The 16066-nt window shown below is 51.3% G+C and overlaps 1 protein-coding gene across 1 annotated transcript in view; it reads left to right on the forward strand.

The window, feature by feature from the left end:
- STUM (stum, mechanosensory transduction mediator homolog) overlaps window positions 1-11475 on the forward strand; it is a 57146-nt gene extending 45671 nt beyond the window's left edge. The window contains exons 2-4 of the mRNA XM_023203530.1: window positions 6277-6456; window positions 10111-10119; window positions 11441-11475. Coding sequence (XP_023059298.1) covers window positions 6277-6456; window positions 10111-10119; window positions 11441-11475 — 224 coding nt within the window. The remainder of the gene's footprint in view (window positions 1-6276; window positions 6457-10110; window positions 10120-11440) is intronic.
- The last annotated feature ends 4591 nt before the right edge of the window (window positions 11476-16066 follow it).

Below are 16066 nucleotides of genomic sequence, written 5' to 3' on the forward strand. Positions count from 1 at the left end.
TGGAAGAGGAAGGTGGATTCCAGAGCCAGGCCCGCAGGGCCCTCCCCAGTCTGACCCCTGCCCACTCCAGCCTCACTTGTTTAATTTCTGAAATTTTTACAGAAGTCTGAGCCAGCCTCATTTTTCATCACTCCCTTACACATGCCCTAAGTCCAACCTGTGCACCACTGGGCTCTGAATGGCCAGGTCAGCCTGTCTGCAGATGCTCTTCCCTCCTCTGAGTCCAGTCTATGCACCGCTGAGCTCCAGACTGTGCACCGCTTAGCTTCGGACAGCCAGGCTGGCCTTTCTGCAGATGTTCTTCCCCTCCTCCTTCCCTCCATGAGTCCCCACCAGCTTCCCAGCTCCCTGCTGCATCGCCTGCTCTCCTGTGAAGTCTTTCCTGCTATGGCCAAACAGAATTTGTCACTGTTCCTGGTGTGACCCAGTGTCCTTGCCAGAGCGTGAGCTCCCGGGCTGGGGTGGCAAGTTCCCATCACCTGTCTGGGCTCCCATTCCCAGGACTCAGCATTGGCATATGGCTGGCGCTCAATAGAATAAATTAAAACCAACACATGGCTGTTGGGTAGAGCATTTTTATTTAACTGGTAAGACTCATTTAAAACAATTAACACCTCTTCATAGGAAAATGTGCTAAAACCATTTTTAAAATTTACTGCTGAAGAGATTAAAACAGTTTTTATATCATAAATCCATTCACTTAATCTCTACCTTTTATGGAGTGTGGTACCTTATATGGCAAAAGAGACCTGTTGTCATAGTTTCCTAATTAGTGATATCTGAGTTCACTCAACTGGACAATATGCGTGCACATGGTAGAAGTCAGTATGTGTATAAGGTTATATTTTTAAGTGGCTTAGAGTTATCATGAGTGTGTCAACATGAGTAAAAGAAGGTGCAGAGACCAAAAATCCCTCCGACACCACACACATGCTAAGGTTGTCTCGTCCTTTAAATAAAGTGTGGGCCAGCCCAGCTTTTCCTAACATATAAGCCAAAGCCTTTGCTAGAGATCATTCAGCTTGCACAGCCCTGCTCGTCTGCAGAGCACCGGGCTCACCAGGTCTTCCCTGCTCCACAGGGAATAGGCAGGTACTCAGCCCACTGGCCTCTAATCACTTTGGCAATGCCAATGAGATTTCATCTTTTGACAAGAGATGGGCTTGATGACCTTCTGACTCTAAGAATCTCTGAGTTCAAGGACAAAGTTTCCTTATGCTCAAAACTTTCATATACACATTAGGCTTTTATTGTTCAGCTGTTCTTGACCTGCAGAAATGCCAATTTCATATGGTTCAGTCTAATAAAAACATGAAAGAACACGGACCACTGTTCCCATTTCCTAGGCTGAAAGAGTGAGGTGAGGCCACAGCCACAAAGAGAGGGTCACTGGGTCTCAGCTCCCACCGAGTCAGGACACTGTAGCCCAGAGATCAGAACACCATCCAATTCAGGGCCTTCCATAAAGGACATAGGGAGGGGAAGGAGTAGGTTCAAGGTATTTGAAAACCATTAAGGATGAAGGTGCTTGCTCATTATTAATAATTTATTATTATTTTTTTTTGAGATGGAGTCTCACTCTGTCACCCAGGCTGGAGTGCAGTGGAGCATTCTCGGCTCACTGCAACCTCTGCCTCCCAGCTTCAAGAGATTCTTCTGTCTCAGCCTCCTGAGTAGCTGGGACTACAGGTGTGCACCACAAAGCCCAGCTAATTTTTGTATTTTTAGTAGAGACAGGGTTTCATCATGCTGACCAGGCTGGTCTCGAACTCCTGACCTCAGTTGATGCGCCTGCCTTGGCCTCCTAGAGTGCTGTGATTACAGGTATGAGCCATCACGCCTGGCTTCTTTCCTTATTTTTTAATGTAAGGATGCAGCACCCTAGACTGAAAAGGACTCAGCCTTCTTAACTAGACGGATTGACTTTAAGTCTGGGTTCTGCTGTGAGGGCAAGTCATTTAGCCTATCTGAGCCTCAGTTTCTGTATCTGTAAAATGGGGATAATAATAACTACCTCCAGTGGTTTTAAGAATAAGAGGTAATGTAGGTAAAGAGAGGGTTGCACAGTGCTTAGCAAACTATAAGTTTGCAGCAAATGGCACCTATGTTATTTTCACTTCACATTTTCCACACATATTCTTGTTCATCTTCAACCATCTTTCCACTTCTGTAGCGTTCTCTTTTGTAATAGGTACACTTGCATGCATCTTCTGTCTCACATGCACGATGCACTGGCAGAAGCAAAGGATGGTGGCACACACTTCCTAATAGTCCCTGAGTCCTCCGCATCTTCCTGTGTCCACTACTGAATACTGAACCCACATCTCCTCCATTCCTCAGCTGCTGACTTCTCATCCCAGTTCATCTTTCCCACCTCAGACACTTTAAATCCACCCTGCCACCTGGGCGCGGTGGCTCATGCCTATAATCCCTGCACTTTGGGAGGCAGAGATGAGCGGATCACTTGAGGTCAGGAGTTTGAGACCAGCCTGGCCAACATGGGGAAACCCCATCTCGACTGAAAATACAAAAATTAGTAGGGCATGGTAGCACATGCTTGTCATCCCAGCTACTCACAAGGCTGAAGCAGGAGAATCACCTGAACCTGGGAGGTGGAGGTTGCAGTGAGCTGAGATCGTGCCACTGCACCCCAGCCTGGGGGACAGAGTGAGACTCTGTCTCAAAAAAAAAAAAAAAAAAAAATCCACCCTGCTGACAAATTAATTTTCTTAAGTCCTTGCTTCCATTGCATTTCTCTCCTGCTCAAAACTCTCTGTGAGAGCTCCATTTCCAGCAGGTTGGGGGCAAACTCTTACCCAGGCATTCAAAGCCTTCCACAAATGGCCAGAGTCAGTCCTCCCTCTTCATCCCCATCACCTTCCCCTTGTCACCACCCTGCCCCCTGCACCATCCTCTCCCTTCTCCTCCCAGCAGGAAGAGGCTGGAGCTGAAGTCCCAGCTTCATCACTTTTACCCTTACAGAAGCCCTCAGCCTCCTTCTCCTCTGTCAGTTGGGGTGATGAGTTTGCCCAGTACATTGTGAGTTCTTGAGGACAGGGGTCCAGTTAGGTTCCTGAATGAGTCTCTATAGAGACTCCAGAGTTGCACCCCAATCTCATCCCCCCGAAAGGAGGCTCCAGGCAACACTCTGTGCCCCTAGCTGGCTGTCCATCGGTGCGAGTAGAAGAACAGCTTTGCCTCTCTGGATCTCCCACAGGGCCTCTGGGGCTCTGTGCCAGGGACATAGTAGGGGTAGTTAGTGAGTTGCCTGATCTTGAATCCATGGTTTTCACACTTTAGTGAGCCTTATGATTCCTTGGAGGGCAGGGGGGAAGCTTGTTGAGAAATGCAGATGCCGGATCATCCTTTAGACATTCCGTAGATCTCAGGTGAGACCCCACATTTTTAACAAATGCCACAGGTGATGAGACAGGTGGTCGGAGGAGACACTTGAGGTTCGGTGTACTTCTTTGAATGCCGACAGGCCACCTACTGTGTATAAGGCACTGTGCAAGGGGCTCAAGGGATGAAGGTGAATGAGATGCCACCTGGGACCTCACATCGGTGGCAGTGGTTATGATGAGAAGGAAAACGAGGCAGGGTTAGTTTCAGAAATCAGCACGTGGACTCAGGCTTCAGCCTTGGATCTGAAGCACAAAGGTGTGGGCGAGAGCAAAGGCGAGACCTGGAAACTGTAGGAGCCAGCGAGTTGGGCAGGGAAGGGCCTGAAACCAATGAGATGCAGCCTGGGACCTCACGTTGGTGGCAGTGGTTAAGATGAGGAGGAGGAAAAAGAGGCAGGGTCAGTTTCAGAACTCAGCGTGTGGACTCAGTTCAGAGTGGGAGGCAAAATAAAAAACAAGGCAGCCTCAAAGAGCAGGAACTGACAGAATGGAACGTGAAGAATGTGAAAATGGTCACCAGTCGTTTGGCCAATTTCCCAAATGCCCTGCTTTCTGGTCTGGGCCTGCTTTTAACAGGTCATCTACACCTAGGAGGCAGTGCAGCAGGGCGTGGCATTGGCATCTGCCTCTGGTGGGTTCAATGCCTGCCTGTGAGTGTGACCTTGGACAAGATGCTTAGTTCCTGAGAGGTATTAGTTAGGGCTCTCCAGAGAGACAGAACAAGCAGGATATATGGAAGGAGACTTTTTTTTTTTTTTTTTTTTGAGACTGACTTTCACTCTTGTTGCCCAAGCTGGAGTGCAATGGCACCATCTTGGCTCACTGCAACCTCTGCCTCCTGGGTTCAAGCAATTCTCCTGCCTCAGCCTCCTGAGAAGCTGGGATTACAGGTGCCCACCACCATGCCCAGCTAATTTTTGTATTTTTTAGTGGAGACAGGATTTCACCATGTTGGCCAGGCTGGTCTCAAATTCCTAACCTCAGGTGATCTGCCCGCCTCAGCCTCCCAAAGTGCTGGGATTGCAGGCATGAGCCACTGCACCCAGCCCTGGAAGGGTATTTATGAGGGGAAGTTGGCTCACGTGATCACAGAGGTGGAGAAGTCCCACAATAGGTTGACTGCGAGCTGCAAAGCCGGAGAAGCTAGTAGCTGGCTCAAGCGGGCAGCATGGCTCAATCCAAGTCTGAAACTTCAGAACCAGGGAAGCCAACAGTGCAGCCCCCAGTCAGTCCTGAGAGGCCCCCAGGAGGCTTCTGGGGTAAGTTCCAAAGTTCAAAAGCTGAAGAACCTGCAGTGTGATATCTAAAGGCAGGAGAAGAAAAACCGTCTCACTCCGGAAGGAGGAAAGGAAGCAGAGAGGACATTCCCCTTCCTCTGCCTGTTTGTTTCTGCTGGGCCCCCGGCTGATTGGATGGCGCCCACCCACACTGAGAACAAGTCTTCCTCTCTTGGTCCACTGGCTCACACATCAGTCCCCTCTGGAAACAGTCTGACAGACACACTCAGAAATAGTGCCCCACCAGCCATCTAGGAAGCCCTCAATCCTGTCAAGTTGACACCTAAAATTAACCATCACACCGAATCACTCTCTGTGTGTGTAAGAGTGTAGTAAGCCAAACGGTGGCCTCTAGAGATGTCCACATCCATATCCCCAAACCTGTGAATATGCTACCTGATGTAGTAAAATGCATTTTACAGATGTGATTAAATTAAATGGATGGGGAGAGCATCCTGGATTACCCAAGTGGGTTCTGAATGCTATCACAAGGGTCCTTACCACAGGGAGGCAGCAAGAAGATATAAAGACAGAAGCAGAGGTCAGGGAGAAGGTGCTACACTGCTAGTGGTGATGATGGAGGAAGGGGCCACAAGCCAAGGAATGTAGGTGGCCTCTAGAAGCTGGAAAAGGCAAGAAAGTAGATTTTCCCCTGGAGCCTCCAGAAGGACTCATCCCTGAGAACCCATTGCAGACTCTTCTAACCTCCAGAACTATAAAAGAATAAATATGTGTGGCTTTTAACCATGAGGTTTGGGTAACTTGTTACTGACACCATAGGGAACTATGACAGACACAGAGAAGGCTAATTCTCTTCACGGTTGTCATCAGGAGGGCTCAGAGCCCATGTAGGAAAGGGGCCTAACTCAGTAAAGGTAGTGATATTACCCACAGGGGCTGAGTCTTAGACAAGGTGAAGAATGTGACTGCACCCACCATGTTGCTTGGCACCTTGTGGATGCTCAATAGAGCTTAGGCTCCTGTCCCTCCCCTTACAGGTCAGGGTGTCTAGGGGAACCCCATCAGGGAGAGGCTTTGGGAAACCTGTCCCAGTCTGCACCCTCTACACTGTGCAGGCACCTAGGCTCTTGGCTCCTGTGCCTTAGCAATCAGCGTGTGTGCCAGGTGGTCATTTCCTGGCCCTTCACCTCTCCTGAATTTACCTCTGAGGTTGCTTCTCTGTTAACTCAGACACACCAGCTCCCACCTCAGAACTCTTTGGCCCTTGGAATCTTTGCCACATAAAGTTGCCCTTTGCAACTGCCTGTTGTCCTTGCAAGTGGCTTCCCTGTTGCTCCTTCCCAGAAAGGACTGCTTGTCATGTGATTTCCTTGTCTCCCTGAAAGGTTCCAAGACTGTATGGGGCCCCTGGCAGCCCCGTGCCATACCTGCTCCAGGTGGCCCATGTAGTATGGAGACGAGAAGTGGACCAGGGTCTGGGCAGTGGTGCCACTCAGAGGATAGGGTGCCAGACATCGGTGGCTCTTCTCTGAGCTCTCGGAGGGTGGACAGCTGGGCCCCAGGCCAGCAATGAGCACACAGACTCCTTTGTCTCCCAGCACCCTCAGAAGGCTGTCCCCTCTGGCCTCTCACAGGGACATTCGTCTCGGCCTTCACTGTGCTGTGCGGGGCCCGCACCGACCTCCCGGACAGGCATGTGTGCTGCGTCTTCTGGCTGAACATTGCAGCAGCCCTCATCCAAATCCTCACGGCCATCGTCATGGTGGGCTGGATCATGAGCATCTTCTGGGGCATGGACATGGTCATCCTTGCCAGTGAGTAGCTGCTGGTGCTGCGCCTCCTGGGGGTGGGGGAGTGACCAGGGACAGGAAGGACTTGGGAGGCCTTCATGGCTGGCTGAGGTCCTGCTCACCCACTAAGGACCGGCTCTGGAGAGGGCTTGCCTGTGCCCTCTTCACAACTCCCCGGGCTGCTTAGCACAAGGGACCCTCCCCACCAGGCCTGGCTCAACACCTTCAGGGAATTATGAGTTCATGGCAGGCAGAGTTCCATCATTTAATGCAAACTTGATTCAGACACGGAATGGTTTTGTGAAAGGGTTTAAAGTTACAAAATCAAGTTTACCAAAGACAACTCAGTTACCCTTTCTAAAATAACCTAGCAAAATCTTAAAACAGACTCCACCCATTTTAAGCAGCTGTACTTGTCTCCCATACCACCATCCACGTTCCTTGTATTTTCCCACTCCTATCTACCTTTGAGGGCACAGTTCCTCAATAATTGACCTCATCTCTCAGGCACTTTGGCCTCACTCCATACCCCATGCCCCTCATTGTGTCCTGTACCCCCCAAAACCATTCATAGCTGGGATCTTCAGTGCCATAGGTAAGCTGAGCCAGGTAAGGGTGGCAGAGGCAGGAGGGGAAACTCAGGGTTCAGGGGCCCTAGAATTATGTAGAATGATCTATAGTCAGCTCAGCCTCAGTTCAGAATCCTGTGAATATCCAAGACCAAGAGCACACATAAATGGCAGGACAAGGGTCAGTGACCAGTTAGGCCACCAGGCCAGAGAAGATGCAGGTAGACACAGAGCCTGAGGTAGATGCAGTGGAGTGTGGTCAGATGGGCTGCCCAGAAGTGGCTCCTCCAGCAGCAGAGATCAGGGGAGGAAGTGGGTCAGCTGCACTGCCAGGATCTCCCAGAATCAGAGCAAATCAGCCAGATGCTGGCAACCAGGGGCAACCAGAGCAGGGGAACTCCAGGCTGGACCAGCGGCTGAGCAGCAAGCTGCTCCAGGGAGGAATGAGCTGGGAAGTGGCAGGGAAGCTGCTCCTTCTTCCTGGGAGGGGTGTGCTCAGGGCAGGGGTTGCCCTGTCAGAGGAATATTGTGAGGTAAGCCCAGCAGGCAGGCCCTGGCATCTCCTTCATGGGATCTCACCCTCTGGGCATGTCCAGGGGCCACTTTCATTTGTCTAGAGAGATGAAGAGCATGACTGATAGGAAGGAAGTGCTGCCAGCCCTTGGGTGAGTCCTAAAACTGGGTCCCGACAATTCCACAGAGGAAATTTGCTGCTTCCCCAGGGGCCTGTGGTCTGCAGGCTCTTGACCCTGTTCCCAACTGGAAGCTGGGAGGTGCTTCTGCCTTTGGAAGGTTGAAGGCTGCCCAATTTGTGCAAGATGAGCCCCACTTACTGGCTCATCTTCTCTCAAACTGAGCATCTGGCCAGGCACTGGGGACCTGAGTAAGGAACCTCTGCATTAAAGCGGAACATGACTGTATCACAGGGTAGTTCTCAATAATGTATGTTGATGCCTCATCTGATCTCTAGAGCTTTCTGGTACACTTGTCTTTGATCTCCTTAGTACCCAGGAACCAAGAGGTTGAAACCTTAGAGATAACTTAAAGAGCTCCCTTCATCATGCCCTAGGTGAGGCATTGAGGCCCCAGAAGTGCAGATGGGGATCCAGTCACTTCCTCACTTTCCATTGCCCCAGGCTGCTGACTTGGCCAGAAACTCCTCTGCTGTGGCTGGTGTGGGGCGCTAACTGGGCTGCAGGATAAGCAAGTGCAAGAAGCTGCAGCCCCCACCTTTGCCACGCAGCCTTCACTGGGGGTCAGTGTCAGCCCCTTGGTTGTCTGCACACTGTTTCCAGGGCTGCTGTCTTTGCATCAAACTTTTGAGAATGCTTTAAGGGGTGTATTAGTCCATTTTCACCCTGCTGATAAAGACATACCCAAGATTGGGAAGAAAAAGAGGTTTAATGCACTTATAGTTCCATATGGCTGGGGAAGCCTCACAATCATGGCAGAAGGCAAGGAGAAGCAAGTCACATCTTATGTGGATGGCAGCAGGCAAAGAGAGTTTGTGCCAGGAAACTCCCATTTTTAGAACCATCAGATCTTGTGAGACTCATTCACCATCACAAGAACATCACAGGAAAGATCCGTCCCCATAATTCAATCATCTCCTACCCAGTTCCTCCGACAACACATGGGAATCGTGGAAGTTACAATTCAAGATGAGATTTGGATGGGGACACAGCCAAACCATATCAGGGGTATAGACTTGAGGGCTGCATACAAAAACCAGTCACACCTCATTCTTGCCCACTGCCTGACTCCCAGACTCATTCACCCATCTCAGCAAGGGAAGCCTTTGCATTTTTTTCCCCCACAACTAATCCCACCCCCCAAAGGGTGAATAGTTGCCACTCATAAGATGGTGCTGCAGGTGGGATTATTCCCAGCAACCATGGAACTTGTGTGTCCAAGAATGACTCCTTTGAAGGGAATAAGTACAATGGACTTTCCTATCCTAGAAGACAGTTGGATAAGGGACTCTTCTTTCCGGTGTCACTCCAGCCCCTTGCTATAAAACTGTAGGACACTTTTCAGTTGTAACAATACACCTTGGTTTTTCACATGGCATTGCCTGGGGTGTCATCAGCAAACACACCATCATGAAAAACTCCTAAGAGGGGAGTCAGAGAAATCTAGATGAAAGTGGGAGCTAAGATCAGGAACTTGCAAGCATGTTGCTTGATTTATATGAATAACAACAAATAACAATCAACAACACCCTGTCAGTAAATATTTGTTAGCTTTATGGTGGGCTCTTTCTACTGCCATGCCCATGGCAGACATTGCTAATCAATCATGTTCTCAGCACAGGGCTTCAGGTAGTCACTACTAATTGATCCAAGAGGTCTGAAAGATAAAACCTGTTTGCCACCCTCTGGCCTGGGTCTTCCCCAAAATATTTTTATATATGTGGCTCCTCTCCATAGAAACAGCTAAGCACATAGCTCAGACAGAGCCAGTGTGGAACCAGGATGGGACACATTGGCATCTTTAGATTGCTGTAGTCAAAGCTCTAGCTGTCCAGGAGCTGCCACTCATGTCCATCTGGAACTTATCTGGAGAAAGGCATGAGCTGAGGATGAAAAAAAAAAAAAGGGCTGGGTGCTGTGGCTCATGCCTGTATCTCAGCATGTTGGGAGACTGAGGCAGGAGGATCACTTGAGACCAGGAGTTTGAGGCTGCAGTGAGACAAGATCATGCCACTATACTCCAGCTGGGCAACAGAGCAAGATTCTGTCTCAAAAGAAGACAAGAATAAAGAATGAAGGCAGCAGTGTGGGCATGGCCAGGATATGGAGGGCTGGGGAGGCAGTGGACAGAGCTCCCTGGCAGTATGAGAGCCCCTCGCTGTGCCCCTAGCCACGCCCACACAGCTGGTGGGCAGACCGCTGGCCACTGTGGCTGTCACCATGAGCACTGAGCACTCCCTGCCTGGGGATTGGCATCTGAGAAACCGCTGGCATTGCCCCTGTCCCATCTCCCAGGCCTTATCATGGATCCGCTTTGTTTCCTGTGCAGAGCGTTCCCTATGGCTCTGTTTTCAGGCTGTGTTTTCTCTTCTTCTCTCTCTTTTCCTCCTGCTGCCTCCCACTCTGTGCTGCTGCAGTTTCCCAAGGTGAGTCTGCGGATGGACGTGCAGGCCTCGTGCTGCTGCTTGGGGCCCTCCCCTCCCCTGAGACCCCCAGTCCTGCACACAAACACCCCACCCGCTCTCCCAGTGGGTCAATGGGCTTTTATGGTTAGCTTTAACTTTTGATTTGGAAAATGATTAAACATAGAGAAAAGTAGAGCCCCTAGTAAAATGAGGCCCTAATGCCCACACCAGCCTCAACCACTATCAATTCATGGCCAGCCTCTTTTCCTCTGTCATTCCCTATATCTTCCCTACCACAGCATGGGTTTATTAGCACCCAAAATTGAGAAATACTCTGTAAAATGAAGAGAAAAAGCAGCTCAATACACTGAAGCTCCTCTTCAGACTAAGTTCATTGGCTAACAGGAATAACCACTCAGCAAATTCTACTCATGTAATAGCAGCTGGGAATATTTCAGTAGGTATCTTTTTTTTTTTTTAATCTTTTGAGACAGAGTCTTGCTGTGTCTCCCAGGCTGGAGTACAGTGGCGTGACCTCGGCTCACTGCAACCTCCACCTCCCGGGTTCAAGTGATTCTCCTGCCTCAGCCTTCCAAGTAGCTGGGACTACAGGCGCATGCCACCATGCCGGGCTAATTTTTTGTATTTTTAGTAAGATAGGGTTTCACCATGTTAGCCAGGATGGTCTCCATCTCTTGACATAGTGATCTGCCCGCCTCGGCCTCCCAAAGGGTATCTTCTTAAAAAAACAAACACAATACCCTTTCACACCTAAATAAAGCAGTAACAATTCCGTACTATCCACAGAGCTCACTTTTTCCCTAAGGACTCATGATCAATATTTTAAAGGTTTAGCCTTCAGGCGCCTTTTCCTGCTGTAATGGTCCAGCAGGTTGGAAGCGTACAGGGATAGCTGCTCCCCTCTGTATGCCATCTTTCTCCTTCCTCCTGTCCATCCACCCATACCAGATTCTTGACCCTCAGGCAAGCCTGCCTGGCACCTGCTCCCAAGGCTCTGCATTGGGAAATCACACCAGACCAGTCTATGAGTGGCTTCCAGATGTGGATTCAGGAGCACATCGTTAGCCTTTTAACTCCCACCCCAAATGCCAGCCCGACAAACATTCCCAGTAGACCCAGTACTCCACAATTCCTGATTGCTTATTTTGTTTCTCATTAGAAAGTCAAAGCCCTTGGGAAAAGTTGTGCTCTGATGGTAGCAGTCATTTACACCTTAGTATAAACAAGGCCTCCTGCGTGCATTCTGGGCTAGGGGCACCTCCTGGAGAAATCCTGAAGGAAGCAGGTGTCTAACCATCTCTCCTTTGCTTCTTCCTCACAGGCTACAAGGAGCAGGGCATCCCACAGCAGCTGTGAGCCCACGGGAGCCGCTGGGGAGATCCAGGGGGGCCCTGTGAGGGCTGCAACAGGCAGCTTTGGGCACAAGGACCTTTACATGTTCTCTTCTGCCATTTTCTGGACTGGGGGTGGAAAGGGGGTATTTTTAAAAATATTATTTATTTTGAAAACGCATCTGCTTTTCTCAGCAGGTTGTGAGGGCTGCCAGCCCCTCCCGCTCCGGAAAGCACTGTGGGCGCAGGCACCAGAGCATCAGAGAGCGGGGTGGAGATGAGAACGCCCACAGAGAGGCTGGGATGCTCCAGCAGGCTCCAACCGGCCTTGCTGTACCCACTGCCCACTGCAAGGGCACGCCACAGCAGCTGGGCCGGGCCACACCAGGCCCTGTCTGGGTGAGCAGGGGCTCACCAAGGGGACAGACCGTGGTAGACCCGTCCTCTGGGACCCCACCCGCCTCAAAATCTGGTGCCCTCAAATCTGAGTGTTTACCGTGTGGTCTCCTGGGGGCAGTACCAGGGTGGGGGTAAGGATGGCCAGGCTCCACTCTAGCGTGGAAAGGCCCACCGTGCCCAGAGCCGGCCTGAGACCAGTCCCACAGGCGTCTTCTGGGCCTGCCTCCCTGACCGCACCCCCGCCTCCTCGCAGCTGAAATCTAAGGGCTGGGTGTGTCGCGACCTGTGTTTTCCTGGGAAGGAGAGGAGTGGCTCCTTCCCTGGGGTGAAACTGCCAGAACTGCCAGATGTTTATACACAAAATTATTAGACCGAAGCAGGAGTGGGCAGACTAGCAGTCTTTCACCCAATACTTAAAAGCATTTCTGGCCCACATTCTTTTTTCTGAAGTCATTGGGGCCAGAAGTGTCTCTCAATTGAGAAATTTTAGATTTGAGAAAGACAACGCGATCCATTTATCGTACACTTTCTAACTTCCCAGCAGAGTGGAACATCCCGCCTACCATCAGGCACGTGAATATTTCTGCGGAGAAACATGTGACTAGTCTCATCAGTTGGGATCTATACAAACTGTAAATAGCCTCACCTCAGTTCAGTCTAATTTTGCCACTAAGTAACTTAGGGAAAAACTTACCATTTGAGAGCTTTTGGGGTTTCAGAATTGCAAGAACAATTGTATGGGGCTGTGGACCTGGATCTGCAAACAGATGCATTAGGAGGGTGAAATTGTCGGTATTACACAGGGACTCCTTCGGTTGCCAAGGGACCACAGGCCTCTTTAAGGAGCCCCTCTGTAAGTGATTGGGATAGGGCTAGATCCCTAATGGGGGCCGGGAGTGGGGAGAATCTAGCAGAAGTTGTCCAGACTACTGTGGATCAAGTATCAATCAAGAGAAATCATACTAAGAGGATGGACACTTACATGTCTGTTTCCTTCCCTTTCATTTTCATTCTAACATAGGAAATGCTAACAGGTGGAGTTGGCCCAAAGTCAAGCTTCTGACTCCACTTGACACAGTGCCATTGGGCGTGTCCCTCTTTGAAAGGCTTGTTTGTCTATCAGAGACTCTGTCAGAACTCCCTGAGGGCAGGAGAAGGGATTTTGCTGGATCAAAGTGCTTGGGAAGCAGTGGCCACCATTCTGGGGGTTTCAGCCCATCTAACCCATCCACTGGGCTTTCTAATCACAGTCCTGCCTGAGGAGCGGGCCCTGCCCCCCACCCCTCAGCATGGATCCCTTAGCTACTATTCGTCTTCCATTGCCACCTGGGGCTGGGCTGCTGTTTTTGAACACCTGGCAGTGTCTGTCGCGTCCTGTCCTCTCTTCTTACAGACCCCAACCCAGGCCTTTGCCTTCTTCTCTCCTGTTTGGAAGCCTCTGTGTCTTCAAGGTGTGGGATCAGATTTGGTTTTCTCTAAAAAGCTAGAACCTTCTGCTGTGTGCAGCGGGCATCCTCCAGGCTGGTGCTCGCTGCTCTTGAGGAAGCTGTGTCAGAACGGAGCCGCCCCTCTACTCAGATAAAATAGCTTCAGCTGCAGGAAGCCGCCCCCTCTCATGCCCACCAGCCCACAGCCCTTCACCCCACACCGCCCCCAGAGTTTGCCCGACACCCCCTGAGTGATGACAGGTCTCAGGAGGGGGCCGCCCCCACACATGGGAAGGAGCAGCTTATTTTCCCGGCTTGGGCTGGGGGCGGCTGCTGAGGGGGTGAAGAAGAGATAGCAATTTATGTCGCATGTTTAGTGACACAATCCAGACGCAGGTGGGACTTTCTTGAGTGGCAGGTGTCACCCTGGGTCCCGTGTGGGACGGCTTAATACAAAGGTTTGTTTGTGTGTGTGGAGGGCCATTGCGCCCCCAGATCCTCCTGTCCCCTGAGGGCTGCGTCTCTAAACCTGGGAACACATCAGCCTCAGGAGGAGGCCGCCTTCCGCCTAACTGATGTGTAGGAGAAGCCAAGAGGCCCCTGCCTGTCTCCTGAATGAAGCTGTGAGGGTTGCCATGTGGGCGGGACCAGTTCAAAATAGCACCCCCGCCCCTCTAAATTAGACTGTGGTCTCCAGCATGATCATCTTCAGTAGGTAAGGGACAGTGGCTGATTTACTCCAAGTAGTTCCAGCTGGCCACTCAGACCAGGGCCAGAGTTAACTTCTCAAGCACCAGCCAGTTGAAAATTAGGGTTCTCATGCCAGCAAGTGCTTGGTTGACACACAGTCCTTTGGTGACAAAGTTGGGCTTTGCCTGGATAGTGCAGACAAGGCTGCTGGTTCAGAGGCTGCAGGGCATGTTCCAGGTTGGGGCCCTTTGTCGGTCGGAATTCAACAGGACGCTCCCTGGCTGTGGGTGTTTAGGGCAGGAATCACAGGCTTGCAGAGAACATCAGAGGCAATGAGTGCTCCCAGTACCCAACTGTGACACGGGGATCAGGGTGGCCATTCCCTTGGGTCAGAGTGGGAACCTAAAGCCAGAGTGAGCTGTGGGTGGCCTGGGTGTGTCCTGCGGACAGTGGAGACTGTTGATTTGGATGTTGAGCTCTGAGTCAATTTTAGAACCAAGGACCTCAGGCTGAGAATGCCAGGTCCCCATGGGAGTGGCAGGATTCTGATGGCTCCCGGCTGTGGTCCCGGCCCCCGGCCCACGCCTAACGCTGGGGCTGCAGAGCTCTACTGCCAGGGCCCACTCCAGCCGGCCACGCCGCTGGCCCTGACATGGTAAAGAAGGGGCAGGCAGCATGGTTCCCACCCTCAGTTGCCCCAGACCCACACATCCAGCCCCAAGAGCAGCCTCACCCAGGCACGGCGCAGGGCATTTTAGCTCCTTGGAGGGGAGATGCCTTTGTGAGTTTCACATGTCAGAGCAGAAGCTCCAAGAGAGAGTAAGCCATGTGCCCCAAAACACTCGGCTCCCAAGTGGCAGGATGGGCAAGTGGCCAGGTTGGGCCGCCCTCACAGCCTGTGCCATCCACACACTCATTACAGAACTCCCAGAAGAAGGAGCAGAATTGCAGGCAGCCCAGAGCAGTCCTGTGGAGGGGTCCTTGCCCGTCAGGAGTAATAGGGTGATTATGTCACATGTTTAGTGACATAATCCCATCTGCATCTGGATTGTGTCACTAAACATGCGACGTAAATTACCATCTCTTCTCCATCCCCTCAGTAGCCGCCCCTACCCCAAGCCGGGAAAATAAGCTCCTCCCTCCCATATGTGGGGGCAGCCCCCTCGTGAGACCTGTCATCACTCAGGGGGAGTTGGGCAAAAACTCCTGGGAAGGTCCTGGACGCCTCCACCCTGCCCCACAAGGCTCCATACTCCCACCTGCCTGGGCAGCCCTCACACCCTGGGTGCCCCTTCCTGAGGGTGTCGGGGAATGGTGGCAGAGAGAGAGCTGGTAGTAGGAGCTTCCCCATCCTAATGCAGAGGACCAAGTCGCCCACTCTCCCAGCCCGGGGCTCCAGCCATGCTGGCACTGGCACCTCAGAGGTGTGAGATGAACTCTGCCTCATGCAGGACGCCCAGGGCTCGGGAGCAGTAAGGAGGATGCTGCAAAAAGGAACTGCAGAAAGAAAAAAAAGCCACATGGTTAACTTTTCCCCAGGAGGGCAAAGGGGCCCAGCTCTCAAAAAGAAAAGCCAGGCACAGACCCCAACACCAAGTGTAAGGCAGCTCAAAGCGGGCTGAAACCTCAGGACCGGGGTCAAAGGCTTTCTGAAGGCCCGAAGTTCTTGAGGAGGAAGGGAAGCTAAGAGGGCCCTGGTCCTTCTGCACCAGTGTGGCTCTTTAAAATACAAAACACCCCTGAAGCCAAAAACCCTGAAACCTGTTCTTTAGCTAACCCCTTCCCTCTCCAGAGGCCTGCAATTCCGAGAATTCACTTCAGTTTTGCCAGGATCCAACCCCTGGGCCTGAGGGTGGAGAGCCCGGCCTCCTCAGGGTCCCTTCTAGGCTCCTGGGCCCACTTTAGGCTTTAATTGCATTGGCTCTTTCTTATAGTGTTAGTGAATTTTGCAAAGAAAGCCCAGAGCATTGTATAAATGTTTGGGGTCAGTGTCATTTAAATGGAAGTTCCGCAATAGTGGCTGAAAGCAGAGTTTACTGTTATTCCTCCCTCTTGCTGGTTTTGTTGGAGGGTTTTTACTGGAGGGATTGGAAGTGGGAG

The sequence above is a fragment of the Piliocolobus tephrosceles genome, chromosome 1 (assembly GCF_002776525.5).
Source record: "Piliocolobus tephrosceles isolate RC106 chromosome 1, ASM277652v3, whole genome shotgun sequence".
NCBI lineage: Eukaryota > Metazoa > Chordata > Mammalia > Primates > Cercopithecidae > Piliocolobus > Piliocolobus tephrosceles.